The 15446-nt window shown below is 35.7% G+C and overlaps 1 protein-coding gene and 1 long non-coding RNA gene across 4 annotated transcripts in view; one reads left to right on the forward strand and one right to left on the reverse strand.

Moving 5' to 3' along the window:
- Window positions 1–15446, reverse strand: part of LOC309659159 — a 1097080-nt gene that overhangs the window by 320218 nt on the left and 761416 nt on the right. The window lies entirely within an intron of this gene.
- The window catches only part of LOC309659141 (uncharacterized protein), a 323065-nt gene that overhangs the window by 290945 nt on the left and 16674 nt on the right, over window positions 1–15446 (forward strand). For 2 of the 3 annotated variants that reach the window (XM_082458461.1, XM_082458463.1), the window contains exons 3-4: window positions 5522–5670; window positions 7331–14598. In XM_082458461.1, the coding sequence (XP_082314587.1) occupies window positions 5522–5670; window positions 7331–7494 (313 nt within the window). In that variant the 3' untranslated portion in view covers window positions 7495–14598. Of the gene's footprint in view, window positions 1–5521; window positions 5671–7330; window positions 14599–15446 lie in introns of those variants that run through there. The other variant, XM_082458462.1, reaches the window with a different exon arrangement.

A 15446-nucleotide genomic window follows, 5' to 3' on the forward strand; every position in this document is an offset into this window, starting at 1 on the left:
TTGATTGTAAACCTCATTTCCAATATTTATGCATCGCATTTTCATTCTGGAGTTGAATGTTGTATTAAGCCTGGTACTAAGAGAATGCCACCCATATTCAGGGTTTTTCCTTTCTCTCTCTTTCTACACAGCCCTTACTTCTTTAATCTTTCTTCTCTAATATCTCTTCTTTCCATTAGCCCAGAACTTTGTTTTTCTACTTTAATGGTCTCCAAATAAGAAAATCCACTAGATTAGAAAATTATATCTTAATATTTCCATTTATCTTTTCTACAATTAAGGAATGTATTTATTCTTACTAATATTTAATACTACTAGGATTGGCACTGGTGCTTTTTCTTGGGCCAATTATCAGATGATCAATCATGATAGCCTAAGGTAGTAAATAAGGTAGCCTGAGAGAAGAGGGAGACTTCCACAATAAAAAGGGATTGATTTGCTTTCAGAAGATTTTGTCCACTAAATAGATTTACAGATTTTTATAATCTTAAATAGTAAAAAGTTCCATTACTTAGGAATGAGATGGACCGAGATCATAATAATCATCTGAACACATATATGTTTGCTGGTAATTTAGATGTTAAATTACCAGCAAACAGCAAAGATGGAGAAAAGTGTCAAATGATTTTTTGAGTTTAAAGATGAGCTTCTAATTTACACATTAAATTATTTAAAATCTGCTAATCTTTCTATCATGGAAAGTGTTTTTTGTTGTATAATAACTAGAAAATATTTTCCAAAAAATAAACACAATCTGTACTTTCAATGTAAAAGTGAAGTTTTAATAAGTGCAAAAGTAAGTGCTTTTGGAAAAAAGTTGTGTTGTACAGAGTTTTGAATATAAAAGTTTGGAGAATTTTCTGTCACCATGAAATTTATTGGAAAAAATGTAAGCACGTTACCTTTAAAAAACTGACATATATTTAAATTTAAAGCAAACAAACCTTGGCATTCAGGATATTCTAGTTTGTTTAAAACACCCCCCCCCCCAAAAAAAATGATAAGTGGGTTTTAAGAAAATATTTCTTAAAAGAATATTAAGGCTTCCCTGGTGGCACAGTGGCTAAGAATCCACCTGTCAATGCAGGGGGACATGGGTTCGAGCCCTGGTCAGGGAAGATCCCACATGCCACGGAGCAACTAAGCCCATGCGCCACAACTACTGAGCCTACGCTCTAGAGCCTGCAAGCCACAGCTACTGAGGCCGCGTGCCACTACTGAAGCCGCGCGCCTAGAGCCCATGCTCCGCAACAAGAGACGCCACTACAACAAGAAGACCGCGCACCGCAACGAAGAGTAGCCCCCGCTCACCGCAACTAGAGAAAACCCTCATACAGCAACGAAGACCCAATGCAGCCAAAAATAAATAAATCAATTTATTAAAAAAAAGAATATTAAATAAAGCCTGTTAGTGTGTAAGAACAACTGATGGAAATCAAGGATGCTAGGTTTCCAGCTAAATTTCCATAGATATTTTCATATTTGTTGGTTGAGATTTAAACAATTGTAGCACGATTCTTTAAAGTTTTCTCTTTTAAGAAGCTCTAAAACAGATTTTGTACATTTTCTCAGTATAAAAAAAAATCACTTAGAAATTCCTAGAAGAATGTCGGGGAAAGAATTAATACCTCTACATATGCTTAGTTTCTGCTTTGTTTTTGATTCATTGTAATCATAATGTATACAGAAGGATCTTTTTAAATTTTTATTTTGTTTGAAATATGTACAAGTTAAACATCACTTTGGTGCTATTAGATTCATCATTTGTTAGTATATCACTTATTGCTAAATAGTCATCATTATAACATATTAATAAATATATTATTTTTGTATTTATAAACCACATTATTATAAAATGGTATATTATCTTACAAATTCTCCAGTGTGCATTGTGCTTGGCTTATATGTGGAATAAATTAGCACTAAATTTTCTAGCTTCTGGCTGAGATCTATGTGTGAGGTAATTAATAGAACCTCATCTCTTTCCCCCTTCTAACAGTTCCTGCATGTAAGCATAAATTACAAAAATGCAAGATATTGGAAAAAATATTAGAATACAAAGAAGAATTATTTATATTTCTCCAATATTCTTCCCATGTTTTGAGATGTATTTTTATTTATTTTACTTGTAAACTCTTCTGGGGATTCTCTATACTGAAGAATTAAGCTATAGCTATGTTTGTTTGTAGGGAGTAAAAAAAGATGGGAATTCAAATAGGGTTGTATCACTGCATTTTATAGAATGTTTAGTGTTTAAGAGGAAGATTTTAGCCATGGTCTTTCTTCTAGAATTGGTCAGATATTTGCCCCATTCATAGAGGATGCCCTATGCCTATGTCTTTTATCTCCCTGTTCTAAAACACTGACACTCTTTTTGGCTTGGCAATATTCTCCTCTTTCTATTTGTGTTTAGTTTCTGTAATTGTGCTGGTATCTACTTGTAAAACAAATCTCATTTGATTACTAGACCAAATCAGCCTATTTGTGTATAGAACCTCAAGAGACTAGACTTTAATCCCTTGAGTACTTAACATTCTTATGAGTCAGGAGAAAAGCTGAAGTAAATTGATGATCAGAGGCACCAATGCCTTAAATCATGGGTAGAGCTGACAGATACACTCTTTGTTCTGCTTAAAAGCTTGTAGAGGCATTGTTTTTCCTCAATAACCTCCAAGAGGGACTGAGAGTGAACACAACTCAAAACGCCAATAGAAGCATTTTAGCCCTTAGCAAGAGTACATTGATGGTCTACTAATTCTTAAAAATCCTAAATTTAAATGAACGATGCTCAGCTGGAATTTCTAGTCACTTTGTTTGTTTTGAAATAGAAAGACAGCATGAATCATCTCTGTGGCTGTCTTCACTGCATAGTTTCTTTTGTGTGCTTTTGATTTTTCTTTCTCATATTCCCTAGCTATTATCTGAAAGAGGGAAAATTGTCTTATTTGTTAATCTTCAGTGTCAGTTACACTTTTTGTACTGTGCTTGGATTATTTTGTAAGTCTATATTCATATTTACTCAAACTTCTCCCCATCTTGAGTTGATAGTGAATCAGGACTGACGATGACCCAATAGAAAGAACATGGTAGAGTGCTGACATTTACTATACATATGAAAGGTAATTACAGTAAACACTGACCACAAAATCATGTCAAAGCAAGAAAAGGGAGTTAAGAGGCAAAATAAGGCTTTTAGGAGACCTATGTGTGGCTAGGTTTAAAATAGATGAAAAAAGATGAGTTTTGGAATCACACCACCAGCTTGGAGGCAAATGGCAAGAATCCTTTTATGCCATATCTACAATCAATGGGTATGCCGTAATGAGACAAGTTCAGGGCATTTGATGTTATTTTCAACTGGCTTCCATAATACTCTTGAGAATTTTTTTTTTTAATCAAGCTGGAGGTCAAAGATGGTTCTTTGGTTTTTAGTTTTTAAATGATATGCAATCATTAGTATATGTTAATATATAGCAGGCTGTTACCCTGTTTCAACTATTTCCCAGAAGTTTGTACAGGTGTTTACTGGAACTACCTCTTCTTCACAGATAAGTGAATTGTAGTAGCTTAACGCAGTGCAAGATCTTCCCGTGTTCTCTTAAGATGGATTTCCTGTGGTGTTGTTAGGTGGATGTGAAAGCAGCCTCCTATCACTCAGATTTTTTAAAATCTGTGGGCTTTCCTTTTTACCTCCTGGTAACTAATGTCTTAGGGAAGTAGTACTTGTGATTTCAACCCACAAGCCAATACTGGTTAATGCCATGGGGGCTGCATCCTCCTCTTGTCAATGTTCCCAGAATTTGGGGTTTATGTGATCCCTACTTTGAATTCCTGGATCTGGGCCCTAGTCATAAATCTTCTCAACTAGATCTTTCTAGGTCTCTGTGTTTGGCTGATAATTACATTTTTTAGCTTTATAAAAGTTTGACTTTAGGACTGTCAGCTGCTTTCCCAGGAGTCTCAGGTTGTATAATTTCCTACTGTATTAATCAGGACTATGGCAATGACAAATGGCAAAATTCCAAAATAAACTAGCTTAAGCAAAATTAAAGGGGAAATGGTGGTTTCCATAACTTTCCTCTATCCCACCACCTTCCTTGTCTTCACTTTTCTCTGTAGTCCTTTGTTTACATCCTGCAGATAGGTCTTCTCTACTTTGAGAGAAAGTGACCACTACCAGCAGCAAATTCAAGTTTGCCTATTTAGGATCCTAGGAAGAAGCAGAAGGAAAGCTGCTCTTCACCAGCACCTGAAAATCAATCCCAGCAAAGAACTCTAGCTCCTGGGTCATGTGCTCATATATGGGGCATTAACTGGGTCTAAAAAGCCTGAATCATGTACACATCCCTGGGGTCAACAAGAAAGTGTAGGGCTGATATCAGAAAAGGGAGATGGGAAAACTTTCCAGACAAGTAAAATACAGTATACCTGCCTTTTCCTAGGACTTTTTTTTTAGTTGCATTATTGACTAACCTATCCCTTATATTTAGTCCTCTTCCCACCTCAGTTTACATGGCTTGATATAATGTATCAATTCTTTGCTGAGGGCTAAATCAGTGAGGAGAGAACTGCATCTAGGATGTCAATGACAAACTACTAGACTGAGAAACATAATATCTGTTCCCAGCACCAGTTCATTAGAAACTCAATGTTGGACCTTGGACTAGTCTCTTAACCTATCCGTGACTCAGTTTCCTTAACTTGAAAGTGAGGATAAAAATGATACCACCCTATAGGGTTAATTCGAGGACTAGATTAGGGAATAGATATTTGATCTCTTAGAATAGTGCCTGACATATAGCAAATATAAGTATTAGTAATAATAATAATAATAAGTAATAATAATCTTATCTTTAAGACTCAATTTTTAAATTTGTAAAATCTAAGCTATGCTCTCGATGAGCGTCTCACACTCAAATACTTATTGGCCTAGATATATATCATAAATTAGTGAACCAGAATATGAGGAAATGGGCATGCTGGAGGCAAGTAGAGACAAGGAACATTGTTTATTTGCAGGTGGAAGTCACTACCCACCCTCAGTTGATTACTGGCCTGAATGTGTCTGCCATTCCAGTCAGATCTTCCTGTCTTTCAAGGGAGCCAGATCAGGATGTTTATGTTAAATATCCAAATTTGGAATTTTTTAAAATGTTGAACACTGTGTTAGTCAAACACAGCATGTCTGTAGTCAATCAGTCTCAAAGTCCTTCCTAACTTTACATTACTGCAGGTAAGGATGCTGTCATTCATTTGATTTGTTTGGGGTGGGGGTGGAGTGGGGAAGGGGAGCAGAGAAAGGTTTATTGCAGTGTCTAACAAGGAGAATGAGTGGTTTAGGCTCCAAAACCCTGAACTCCCTGATTGTTTTCATCCAGGCACTTCCAGAGTCATCATTCTCCCCAGAATCCCTCCCACATGGCTGCTGTCAGTGCCAGTCTATGTGGGACCTTGGTAATCTCCTCTGCCCGGGGAGAACTTCCAACAGCAGGTGCGGGTGACACAGCCTCTTCCTTAGCAGGTGGCAGCCCAGCAACTCCTGTGGAAGATCCAGCAGAGGCCCACTCAGCCCAGGCCACCTGCACAGCCATCGTCCCTCAACTCCCTCCCACCAGCCCATACCTGCAGCTGCTGATGGGGTAAAGAGTACCTCGGATGCCATACCTACAGGTGATTTTTAAACTAGGTAACTAAAAACTGAACTTGTTTGATTCTGACCTGCATACAATTTTTGTGTAAACTAGCTAACACTTGAGAGGCTAAAAATTAACCTAAAATTCATATAAAGCCTATACATAATTCTCCTACTCCTGTCTGACAAAATTCAGACTCTAATGTGTCATCCTTACTTATAAATTATTTCATTTTTTTGTTTTTTGTTTTTTAATTAGAAAATACCTTCAACAAAAAAGCATCAAAGTGATTTTGAGTCAGAAAATGTGTACCAAATAAATTCTAAGCAAAATCTTGGTATAAGGACAACCGAATTCTATGACTTTTATTTCTCTAATCATGGAGGTAAGCAAAAACTGAGATTTATGGCAAACTCTACAAAAAATAAAGAAAAAGGAAAAAGAAGTTATTGCTTATTTTGGAAGCCCCCAGAAAGGTGGTCTTAGTTATTGGTGAATTCATCATTGTTTAGTTTCATATTTGCAACTTAAATATTCAAGATCTATATTCTTTACCCCAAAGACTCACATTTATAATTGGGAAATTTGCCACTAAGTATTGCAAATTCTGGTTTTTGACACAATGTATCAACACATTTATTTGGTTTATTGAGGAAATAATTGTTTAACTACAATGATATACTATTTCACCCTTAGTGGAATGGCTAATATTAAAAATACTGACAGCATCAAATTTGGTAAAGATGTTGAATGGCTCTCATATTTTGCTGGTGGATGTTTAAAATGGATTAATGACTGTGCTGTTTTGTATTTCCTTTTAATGTATAATTAATATATCTATATATACATATATCTAGCTTATGAACTAGCAATTCTAGTTATTTACCTAAGAGATATATAAACATATGGCCACAAGGGGCCTTGTACAAAAAGGGTCAAAGCAGCTTTTCCATAATGGCACCAAACTGGCAAAAACCCAAATGTCCATTCACTAGTAAGTGTGTAAATAAAAAGCCACATATACTTACAGAGGAATACTATTTAATATTTAAAAAAAAAGAATGGACTACGAATTTACACCACAACCTGGATGAATCTCGAGAACATTATGTTAAATAAAGGAAGTCATTCACAAAAAGATACATATTGTATCTTTCCATTGCATGAAGTCCAAGAACAAGCAAAAGACATCTTTGATAGAAGATGTAATGATAGAAATTAGAAAAGTCATTACCCAACAGTGCGGAGATTAATTAGAAGGTCCAAGTGAACTTTCTGGAATGATAGAAATTTTTTTTTCCTTGGTGGGATGACGGTTTCACAGGTGTACATTTATCAAAACTCATTGAATTGTGTACTTCAGATCTATGCCTTTAAGTGTACATAAAAATTACCTAAGTAAATTAGTAAATACATACATATTTGTCATATTTATAAGATAGTTGGTGAAAATATTTTAAGTAAAATCCTTATATAATTATTCCCAGATATTTGGGCCAACATTGTTCTGAGTTTGTCATGAGGGTGTTTCTGGATGGGATTAACATTTGACTCAGTAGACTGAATACAACAGATTGCTCTCCCTAATGTGGGTGAACCTCATCCCATCAGCTGAATATCTGTACAGAACAAAAAGGCTGAGTAAGAGGGAACTCCTCTTACTTGACTGTTTGAGCTGGGACATTGTGCTTTTGCAGCCTTTGACTTCAGACTGAACATTGGCTCTTCTTGGGTCTCAAGACTGCCAGCTTTTGAACTGGAACATATACCATCAATGCTCCTGGTTCTCAGGCTTTTGGACTCAGCCTGGAAATACACATCAGTTCTCCTGGGTCTCCAACTTGCTGACTGCAGCTCTTGAGACTCCTCAGCTTCCATAATTATGTAAGTCAATTTTTTATAATAAATCTCTTTATATATATTTATATTATATTCTAATATTTCTGTATTAGAGAGTATTTATATTATGATGCACGTATATTTTTAATTATTAATTCAATTTAACTTTGAGTCTTCCTAGAAATAGGATTAAATTAAATGTGGTTTTCTTGTGGATCTATAATCAAAGCGGTTGATTTTGTTTAATGATCAAATTTTGACTGGTCGTAAGCCATTAATACCATAAAAGAGATTATACTTCACACCTTCATTTCAGACAACTGGTTACTTAGTCTTGTTCCCTGCCACTCTTTCTTTGCGTTCTGGAGGTACTAACCCACTTGCAAGCTAATTTCCTCTGCATAACTCTCTTCACCTTTCTCTAAACATTTTATTGTTAGAATTAAACCTCATTTATTTACTTACCTCTCAGCTACACAATTCTCAACATCATTTTCTTTGATCATCATCATCATTAACTTTGCCATCATCAGAGAGGCAGTTTAGATCGGTGGTTAAGATCATGGACTTGGCATTTAGAATTACTAACGGTTTGACCTTAGTTAACCTCTCTGTACTTACTTTCAATTGCTACAGAAATAGTACCTATCTTATATTGTTGTTAGCATTAATGACAAAGTATTTCAAATACTTGGAAGAATACTGGACATAAACAAAGTGACATCATTATCAAAAATAAAACTCTGTATATTGACACATTGCCTTCATTATCACTAAGTATATAATATGTGTCTGTTATGGACTTTAAGGACTTTAAAGGGAAAAAAAGAGAGAGGAGGCAAATTTTTCCAGTTTTATGAGACATAACCTAATGGTGAAAGTTAAACATTCACACATTCACACATAAACCACAAGATTAATTACAAAGTCATGCAAAAGTATATTTCATATGAGGTTAAAAGTTAAAGTATTGAAAAATATAAATTTAGTTTTATCTTAAACTTACACCTTCTCTGAGAGCATAATAATTTAGAGCAAAAAGAGATGTATCCAAAAATGTTAAAATTTTCCTTTGTTATATAAATGCAAGATATTATTTTTATTACCATTATCATGTAGTCTAAAAATCACATTCCAAAAGAAGAAAAAACTGAAGGCAAACAAAGTTGAGTTGTCAACACTAAATCAGTAGCAGACCAAAGACCAAAATCTAATTTGGCTGACTCCCAATTAGTATCCTTTCAGCTAAAATTTGGAGAAATGCAAGAACTAAAGAGCTAATAGGGTGAAGATGAGTGAAATTGGAGAAAAGTGGAGTTTCGTTTCAGATCATTAGAGGGAGAGACACGACTAAAATGAAGGAATAATTGTATGATCTTGCCTATGATGGCTATTACCTTAATTTTAAACTTAAAAATACATTAATCAAAAATGCTGTTGCTAATTTCTTGGGCTGGATTGCCTTCTACTATATTCACAAAACCATAATATGTTTTTACTGATCTAGTAAATATTCATCTCTACGTGTACCCTCTAACTTCCCTATGGCTATGAATAAAGTTCATTCTCTCATAAAAGTCCAATTCCTTTCACTGTGTTCTGAATCTCTGGCACTCTTTCTTTCTCAAAGACTTTGTGTTCACCTACCTCCCGCATTTTTTTCTTTGCATCATTGATATTTCTCTCTTTCTCCTAAATCATTTCTATAAGCCTACTAACATTTCCTGTCTTTTAAAAATACTTCCCTTGAACTTATGTATCTCTCCAGCCTCTACTGTATTTTGTAGCTCCCTTCAACAGCAAACTTTCTCAAAAAGAGCATTTATAGTCATTATTCTCATTCTCTCTATTTCTCCTTTTTTCCCCTCCCTAATGTGATTTCCATCTTTTTACCTCCTCAGTCATTGCTCATGCCAAGGTTATCAGTGGCTTCTAACAGTAGCCACATCCAGTGTTCACTCTTACAGGCTCGATTGACTAGATATCTTAAATAATCCAATGTTGCTGACTTTACCTGATATACTTTACTTAGTGTGGCAGATTATATTTTCCAAAGATGGCTGCACCAATACTTCTCATATTCTCTTTCAACAAAGTGGCACTGAGAAATGGAGTCTATGTTTCCTCCCTTCCACTGAGAAATAACGTATATGTTTCCTCCCCCTAAACTTTAGTGGATCTTCAAAAGAGTGTTGACCAATAAAATGTGGTGGATTTCATTTTCTATTATTTCTTGTGAGAGTACGTAATAAAAGGTGATGTGGTTTCCACTTGGCTCTCTCTTGTGACACATATTTTGGGAGCCCTGAGTTGATATGTAAGAAGTCTGGTTACCCTGAAGACACCATTCTGGAGCAATTATGTAGAATACTGCATAATGATAGAAAAAGATGCTGTAGGAAGTCCAGCTGTTCCAGCTCCCAGCTATGATTCTTTGATTCTTTACAGTACAGGCACCAGACACAAAAGGAAACAAGTTTTCACACAATTTTAGCTTGTTGCCCCAAACTGCCCTAGCTGATATTTAGTAAAATGGAGCAGAGTAGAGCTCTGCTCAAGCTGCTGATTCATAGCAAAAAAAAAAAAAAAAAAAACAAGACCTAAGTTTTGAAGTGCTTTTATTACATAGCCATAGTAACTGAAACACTTGTTTGGGCTTCTACAGTAATAGGCATTTTGGTTTTCCCCCACCCTCACTAGTTGCTCCTTCTAATTCTCTTTCATTGGCTCCTATTTCTGTGTCCTAATATTAAAGTGTTCCAGGATCCTGGGATGCACGTTCCTTTCTCTATACATTATCTGAATTGCTTTATTTCATCATAGCCCATGGCATTTATATGTGGATGACCTCCTCTCCCCCATAACATTACATTTCTATCTCTGATATCTCCTCCGTATCCTCTGAATTCTAGGCATATATATAAAATGGACTACTTAACTTTGCCACTTGGATATTTAATAAGAACTCAATACATACACATCTGAGCTCTTGATCTCTTCTCCCTATAAAACAACATAAAACTTGTTCGTTCCTTAGTTTTCCTCATCTCAGTAAATAGAATAATAATTTGCACAATTTCTCAAGCAAAAATTTAGATTCCTCTCTTTCTCTCAGTGACTGCATCTAATCTATTTCCAGTGATTATACCTCTACAACATATCTCTAAACCTTTCTTTATCTCCACTTCTTCTCCCTAGTTCAAGATGCCATCATATATTTCCTAAACTATGGAAATAACCTCTTTAGCAGTCTTCTTTCTTCTAGTCTTACCACACATTAGTCTGTCTTCCACATGGTAGCCAGCGCAATCTTTTTCAACAAAACACAGATCACATTACTAATCTGGGTCAAAACCATTCAATGTCTTCTCATGTGAGCAAATTTTATTTTCCAAAGATGGCTCCTACATTCTGTTCTTCTAATGTGACTTGATATTTCTACCACTTAAAGGTGGGAATCTATGTACTCTTCCTTTAAATCTGTATGGGCCTATGATTCCAGTGGAAGTGATACTATGGCTGTAAGATCAGATAAAACCATGCCTGGTTCTCTTGGGACACTTGCTTTTGAACCTAGTCCCCATGCCTGAATAAGCTGATTCAGCCTGTGGAGAGGCACATACAGAGAGGAACTGAGACCCCCTAGCCCCAGCTAAGTTCCCAGCCAATTGCCAGTATTAATTTGCCAGCCATGTGAATGAACCATTTTGACATCTGGAGCAAAGATGGACTATCCACAAAGCCCTGCTTTGATTGAAGAATTATGAGCAAAGAAAATTTTGTTCCTGTTTTAAGTCACTAGGTTTTGGGATAGTATTTTTTTATACAGTAATAAAAAACTCACATCGACTTTGGTACCTGCAAGTGGAATGCTATGGTAAAAACCCCAAAACATGTAGCATTGGCTTTGGGGCAAGCCATATGAGGAAGATGGGAGGACCTTAGAAAAATGTTACCAAAACCCTAAAGAATCTTGAAGAGTCTGTCTCTGGCAGCTCAAAGAAAAATAAAGAAAATGTGATTAGAATATGTTTTGTAGTGGTGGATATTTTGGCTACACTATAACCTGAAGTAATGTGGAATACAGGAAATGTTCCAATGAACTCAGTGATCAAGCTAAGGGAATTGTCATGCAGAATATTAAAAGGTCACTTGGATTCTTTCACTGCCTAGGGTATAATGTGAGAAGAGATGAATGAGCTAAAAATGAACTCTTACATATAAAGGATCTAGAACTATCTTAGTTTCAAAATAAATCCCTTTTTCTTCCCAAATCTCTCTAGGTAAAAAATGATACCCAGATTAAGGACTGACTTAAGGGAAAAGATCAATTTTACTGTAAAACCTATTATTAAGACCTTCAAAGAAATCTGAAATGATTCCTCATATAACTTTTCAAACAGACAAAGCCCTTTTAAGGATCATAATATTGTAATTAGCAGAACTCTTTATTATACAATAAAACTTATAAGAATCTTAAGGATGTTATCCCATTGTAGTGTCATGGTGAAGCTGAAGAAGAGAATGACTTACCTGAAAAAGATTTGGGTTTATATCTTTTGTCTGATGGAGTAAATTATAAATTGATATACTGAAAGCCCACCAAAATTGTTAAAAGAATTATATCAGCTTGCAATGGAAGGAAGAGAAAGAAAACAATATGAGAAAGGGTTCTGAACCCTCAAACGTTTACAAGTGAAGAATTGGCTTAAGAAGCCTTAGGGAAAAGAAAGGTAGACTCAGAGGGAAGGACTGAGTTGAGCCAAGACCTATGGAGATATAGGGAGTAGGACTGAACTCTAATCAAAGAACGGGCAACATGTGCCTAGCTAAATTTCAGAATTGGTGTGGACCAGTGACTACTGTGTTCCTTCCCCTTCTCCGTCACTTTTAATGGGAATGTCCATAGCACTTATGCAATGCCTGTCCCCAAATTTTTTTTGAGTATTTGGAGACCTAGAAAAATTGGCTCTTTAGGTCAAGTGTGTCACTTGTTATCACATCATTAAAAAGAGTGCTCAAAGAGCGTATTTGAGGAACTGCACACAAAAAGTATCACTTAAACCTAGATCTGATTTAGACAGTAAGATTCGTAACTTTGAGCTGATGTAATTATAGAGTGAGAATTTTCAGTCTTGAGGAAGGGAATGGATATATTTTGCATGTGGGAGGGATATAAATTGTAGCCTGAAGACAAACTGGCAGATTGTATTCTTCAAATATGGCTGTAAAAAGACCTCCTAGCTCACATTTTCTTTTTACAATATGACTTTGAAACTCCTCCAATGAAGAGCTATCCCCTTCCCTAAAATCTGGGCAGAACTGTGACAAAGCTTTATGGCTTTGAGAGAGAAGGTCGTAAATTTCCATTCCAGAAAGAGGAGAAAAATGTATAGGTGATAGTCAATAAAAGAAGAGATGAATTTGGGATGTGAATCCTTGGCATAATAGTGATACAGTTTTTTCATCTAATCAATGTTACACATAGATTAGAAGTTAAAAAATGATTTTAATTTACTTACTTGGAATTTATTTCTTTGCACTTCAAAGCCTGGATAACTGAGTGCAGAAATGTAGTTAGAATAGTCCTTCTAATCAAGAATTAGCCACCTCTTCAGAGTCCGAAAATAAGTTAGAGAAATTGCATTAATGATTTTCTCCCTGGGGAGAAGCAGTAGTCTGAAGTCTCATTAACATCTAATTCTGAAAGAATCAGAGGATCTGTTTATATCATAACCTGACATTTGCAACTTTCCTCAATTTTCCTTGGAATTTCTTCAGCCATATCCTGCTGAGAGAAGTATACTAAGTCCTTTTTGTTTGAGAAGCTTATAGAGCAAGTCATAGCCTTAGGCCAACAGACAATCGTCTATTCTAATCATCCATATTCCTATTGTAAACAGCCACCACTGTTGGCTCTTGCACAAGAATCTCCTGAGATTAGTAATTGGTAGACTCTAATTGCCTATTTTTTCTTGCTCATTTTTTTATCCTTTGATAAAAGTGAAAGGCTGAGCCTTCAATAGATTTTGTACTTATGTCTTATTCTATTAGCCTAATCATAATGCAATTCCACTTAAGCACAAGCAGAGCAACAGCAATCATTACTTAATTCTAATTCCTAACTGTCTGTAAGTAAGCCAGACCATGATTTTACTAACCAGTTTCCAATGCACATAAATAATAACATATATTTAGATTATCCCAGTGCCTAACGCTCCCTGAGGGACAAAAAGATTGTATTTTCTTGTGCTCATCTTGCAGTTTCACAAGATGTCCCATTAATTTCATTATTGTTCCCTTAAGCTATTATGTTTAGCCATCTTCCTCATCATTTGCTTCCCTCTGTTGGCTCCTTATCTTTTCCTTTCGACTCCTGCTTGGCCTCGTTCCTCTATTAGTGACAGCTCCTTTAGTGATGTGACTTCCTCCGCTTTCCTTGCCTTCAGATAGTCTCATAACATCTTCTGTCAATCTCCACATATATTATTTGCTTTATGCCATATTATATTTGTAAAATACATAAAAGATTGGTATATTTTTATTTTATTGATGATGAAACTGAAGTATAGAACATAAATGACTCCCCAGAGGTGCTGATTTGTGGACCTTGTAGTGGGTTTAATGAGAGGAAGCAGGTGTGTGATAGAGACCTAAGAAAGAGGGAGTTAAATGGTCCAGGGCATAAGATGACCTGAGGAACAGTAGAAATAAAAAAGAGGGAAAGACCTTAAAATTGAGGACTCCTCTGTCCTGATAACTTCAAAGTGCATTTCAATTTGAAATCTCTATCACTTCATTGCATGGGGACAGGTGAAAAAACACATACAGAACAGTTATCTCTTCCTGAAGTTTCCCAAATTCACAAAATTCCTAAGATATTGAGAGAAGAAAGACTATGAACGTTTAATCTTATATCAGTTATTGCCATTTTTTATCCAGCCAAATACATTTCATAAATTCTGTTTCATATATTATTTAACCTTATCTAACTATTGGGTTGGCCAAAATGTTCATTCGATTTTTCCGTACGATGGCTCTAGTAGCATTTAGTTTTCTTTAACTTCATTTGAAACAATTTTGTTAGATTGTATTGTGACAGTTGTCATATCAGTGTGCATTTTAAAAAAAACTTATCAAAACTGGTGAATTTTTGTGGTCATTTTAATATTGAAGATGGAAGAAATAAAGCAACATCTTCAGCATATTATGCTTTATTATTTCAAGAAAGATAAAAACGCAACTGAAATGCAAAGAAAAAAGATTTGTGCAGTGTGTGAAGAAGTGCTGTGACTGATCAAATGTGTCAAAAGTGGTTTGCGAAGTTTTGGTCTGGAGATTTGTCACTGGATGATGTTCCACAGTCGGGTAGACCAGTTGAAGTTGATAGCGATCAAATAGAGATATTAACTGAGAACAATCAACATTATACCATGTGGGAGATAGCCGACATACTCAAAATATCCAAATCAAGCATTGAAAATCATTTGCAACAGCTTGGTTATGTTCATCGCTTTGATGTTTGGGTTCCACATGAGCAAAAAAAAAACCTTCTTGACTGTATTTCCACATAAAATTCTCTACTTAAATGTAATGAAAATGTCCCATTTTTAAAACAAATTGTGATGGATGGTGAAAAGTGGATACTATACAGTAGTGTGGAATGGAAGAGATCATGCAGCAAGTGAAATGAACCACCACCAACCTCACCAAAGGCCGGTCTTCTTCCAAAGAAGGTGATGTTGTGTATATGGTGGGATTGGAAGGGAGTCCTCTATTACGAGCTCCTTCCATAAACCGAAATGATTAATTCCAACAAATGCTGCACCCAATTAGACCAACTGAAAGCAGCACTCGAAGAAAAGCCTCCAGAATTAGTCAACAGAAAATGCATAATCTTCCACCAGGATAACGTAAGACCGCATGTTTCTTTGATGACCAGGCAAAACTGTTACAGCTTGGCTGGGAAGTTCT

Source organism: Balaenoptera physalus, assembly GCF_965194825.1.
Source record: "Balaenoptera physalus genome assembly, chromosome: 4".
Lineage (NCBI taxonomy): Eukaryota > Metazoa > Chordata > Mammalia > Artiodactyla > Balaenopteridae > Balaenoptera > Balaenoptera physalus.